Source organism: Halichoerus grypus, chromosome 1 (genome assembly GCF_964656455.1).
Source record: "Halichoerus grypus chromosome 1, mHalGry1.hap1.1, whole genome shotgun sequence".
NCBI classification, from domain to species: domain Eukaryota; kingdom Metazoa; phylum Chordata; class Mammalia; order Carnivora; family Phocidae; genus Halichoerus; species Halichoerus grypus.
This window is the reverse complement of record NC_135712.1, coordinates 206,091,214-206,094,811: the sequence shown is the minus strand read 5'-3', so window position 1 is coordinate 206,094,811 and position 3,598 is coordinate 206,091,214. Positions and strand designations below refer to the sequence as shown.

At 42.1% G+C, this 3,598-nt stretch overlaps 1 protein-coding gene across 1 annotated transcript; it reads right to left on the bottom strand.

The window, feature by feature from the left end:
- Nucleotides 1-2,308: 2,308 nt before the first annotated feature.
- LOC118535426 (olfactory receptor 7A17-like) lies at nt 2,309-3,277 on the bottom strand. The gene has a single exon (XM_036091762.1). It carries the CDS (start codon nt 3,275-3,277, stop codon nt 2,309-2,311), a length of 969 nt encoding a protein of 322 aa, XP_035947655.1.
- Nucleotides 3,278-3,598: the final 321 nt, after the last annotated feature.

Sequence of the window (3,598 nt, the reverse complement as noted above, 5' to 3'; positions counted from 1 at the left end):
GGGTGGGGAGTGGATGAAATGGGCAAAAGTGTCAAAAGATGCAAATTTCCAATTATAAAATGAGTAAGTCATAGGGATGTCATGTCCGGCATGGTGACTCTAGCTAAAAAAACTGTATTGTAGTTTTGAAATTGGCTAGGAGAGGGGATCTTGACATTTGTCATCATGAGAGAAGTTTGTAACTGTATGTTGTGATGGATTTAACTGAACTTACTCTGATCACTTTGCAATATATACAAATATTGAATCAATCTATTGTACACCTGAAATTAATGCAATGTAATGCCAATTACATGTTAATGACATCAACAATAACAATAATAATAGTGACAAGGGACAGTTCATCCATAACATTGGCTCAGGTCTGAGTCACAGGTATCATGGGCCCAGGTGAGTATTGCAGGCATTCTTAGCCTATAGCATTGCTATCCATAGGCTGAGGCTTAAAGGGGATGATGATATAGTCTATGTCATCTGGGAGAGCAGTTAAGGAGTAAAAAAAAAAAAAAAAAGACAACAGACCCAACCTGAAAACTGAGATTTCATGTCTTCCTCTATGATGAAATTATATAAATGTCCTTAGATGCCAAGTGCAGTCCTATCCATATGAGTAACACAACTCATGATTTTTCCTTCAGGAAGACTAGGGAAATTTTAATTTCCATGATCTATGTCATTTGAAAAAGAATCTTTTTTTTTTTTTTTTTAGTTTTTGATGTAGTGTTCCATGATTCATTGTTTGCGTATAACACCCAGTGCTCCATGCAGAACGTGCCCTCTTTAATACCCATCACCAGGCTAATCCATCCCCCCACCCCTCCCCTCTAGAACCCTCAGTTTGTTTCTCAGAAAAGGAATCATTTTTAAGAAATCAAAGTGGTCCTGTAAATGACATGTAAGTTTTCAAATATTTCTGTGGGAATTGGACCAAGGGAAAAACTGTATGTATATCAGACAGTGCAGAAAGCTTAGTAGATGGAATTTTCTGAAATTGTATAAAGTTGAATTCTTTTTTAAAATTATATTTTATTCAAATTCAATTTAGTTAACATACGTGAACCATTAGTTTCAGAGGTAGAGTTCAGTGATTCATCAGTTGCAATAACACCCAGTGCTCATTACATCACATGCCCATCACCCAGTTACCCTATCCCCCCACCCACCTCCGCTCCAGCAACTCTCAGTGTTTCCTATAGTTAAGATTCTCTCATGGATTGTCTCCCCCTCTGATTTCATCTTATTTTAATTTTCTCTCCCTTCCCCTATGATCCTCTATTTTGTTTCTTAAATTCTACGTATGAGTGAAATCATATGATAATTGTCTTTAGAGAAGTTGAATTGTAAGAAATGGAAATTTCCAGAAATATATAGGAGCAGATTCTATTTCACAATGATTAAAGAATCGTGTTTTACACAAAAGACATAGCAGCCGTGTTTTGGTTTTGAACAGGAAAGGAGCACACCTGGGTGTTTCATTAGGTTAAACGTCTGCCTTTGGCTCAGGTCATGCTCCTAGGGTCCTGGGGTTGAGCCTACATCAGGCTCCTTGCTCAGCAGGAAGTCTGCTTCTCCCTCTCCCCTAGCCCCTCACCCCTGCTCTTGTGCTCTCTCTCTCTCTCTCTCAAATAAATGAATAAAATCTTTTAAAAAAGAACAGGAAAAGAAACTTTATTATTATTACAGAAACTTAACAGAGACAGGAGAGGGAAGGAATCTACACATAGATGAAGGTAATAGTAGGCAATAAATGAGAATAAGGCAAAATTATATTAAACCCAGGAATTACAACATCCAACCTCAGTAGCTGGGGAAGGCCCTGGAAACAGCCAGACTGGAGTCCTGATTGAGATGCCTGGGCAGAGCCCAGGTGAGACGTTCAACTGACCATCCTCATAAGGGCCACATTCATAGGGCAAGTAATAGGGTTTGAAATTAAACATCTGCATTGCCTACGTGCCGTTTGGAACAAGCTGCACTTCCATGTTATCATGTTTCCATATTTTCAAAGATTCTGGGGTATGTGTGCCTGTCTCCTCTCCTGGATTGCATTTTGGGGGCCAGACCAGCCTGGAGCAGGAGGGTGCAAGAGGCAAGATTTGTAGTTCTTGGTGTCCAAACCAGAAGGGTCACCTGGAGGCCAGACAGTATACTTTAAACAAGTAGGCTCCCAACATTATTCCCACAGCAGGAGTCTCACAAAAAACATTCCTTAGCCTGCCTGTGTACATGCAGGTCGAGGTGGTCCATTATGTGAGACAAGTCACAAAAACATTTATCCATACAGAACACATAGCTTTGAGCCCTGCAATCAAGAGCACTTCTTCATCACCAGGACAATTGTGCCTTTTATAGCTGCCCTTCTGAAGAGTCTTATCAGAGCCCCTTTTATGTCTCTGTTCCTCAGGCTGTAGATGAAGGGGTTCAGCATGGGTGTGACCACCGTGTACATCACCGAGGCTACTGCACTTGCGTGGGAGCTCTGGGTAGCCGTAGAGTTAAGGTACACTCCCAGGACTGTACAATAAAATAAGGAGACAACCGAGAGGTGAGATGCACAGGTGGAAAATGCTTTATACTTGCCCTGAGCTGATGAGATTCTATATATGGAGGAAATAATCTTAGAGTATGAGTAAAGGATCCCAGTGAGGGGACCACCAGCAAGCAACACAGTTGAAACATATAGCACTGTGTCATTAAGAGAGGTATCCGAACAGGCAAGTTGGATCATCTGATGGAGTTCACAAAAAAAGTGGGGGATTTCCACTTCTGGACAGAAGGACAGCCGCAACACCATTAAGCTCTGTAACAAGGAATTCAGGACACTCATGATACAGGACACCAGAACCAGCAGTCCACAGAGCTGGGGGTTCATGATGACTGTGTAGTGTAGGGGGTGACAGATGGCCATGAACCGGTCGTAGGCCATCACAGCCAGAAGAAAGTCGTCCCAGCCTGCAAAGAATATGGAAAAACAGATCTGGCTGATGCATCCTGTATAGGTTATAACTTTGCTCTGGGTCTGTATATTCACCAGCATCTTTGGGATGATGGTCGAGATGACACAGATATCTAGAAAGGACAGGTTGGCGAGGAAGAAGTACATGGGGGTGTGGAGGTGGGAGTCAAAGCTGACAGCAAGGGTGATGAGCAGGTTTCCAAACACAGTAATCAGGTACATGGAGAGGAAAAGCCAAAATATGAGGGGCTGCAGTTCTGGTTCATTTGGTAATCCCAGAAGAAGAAATCCTGAAATTTGGGTATCATTGCATGGTCCCATAAGGCTGTTGTGATGACTGGAAATTAGGAAAAAGTGATTAATTTTAACACAACTGAGTATTAGTAACATGGCAGAAATGCTATAATTACAATGACATGTGGGGAGAAAAGCAGGCATAAAACAAAGTGGCTGGGGTGCTATCTTTACTGGGAGTTCAGGAAGACCTAAAACAAGGTGACATTTGAAGAGAGACCTCAGGGAAGTCTGCACGGGAGACATGAGGTTATCTGGGGACATGTGTGTCCTGCAGGAGAAAGAGCCAGTGTAAAGGCCCTGAGGAAGGCACTTGTTTCAGACAGATATCCAGAACTCACAATGGAG

Coding starts and splice junctions, on each gene's coding strand:
- LOC118535426 (XM_036091762.1), bottom strand. CDS start 3,277: ATGGGACCATGCAATGATACCCAAATTTCAGGATTTCTTCTTCTGGGA.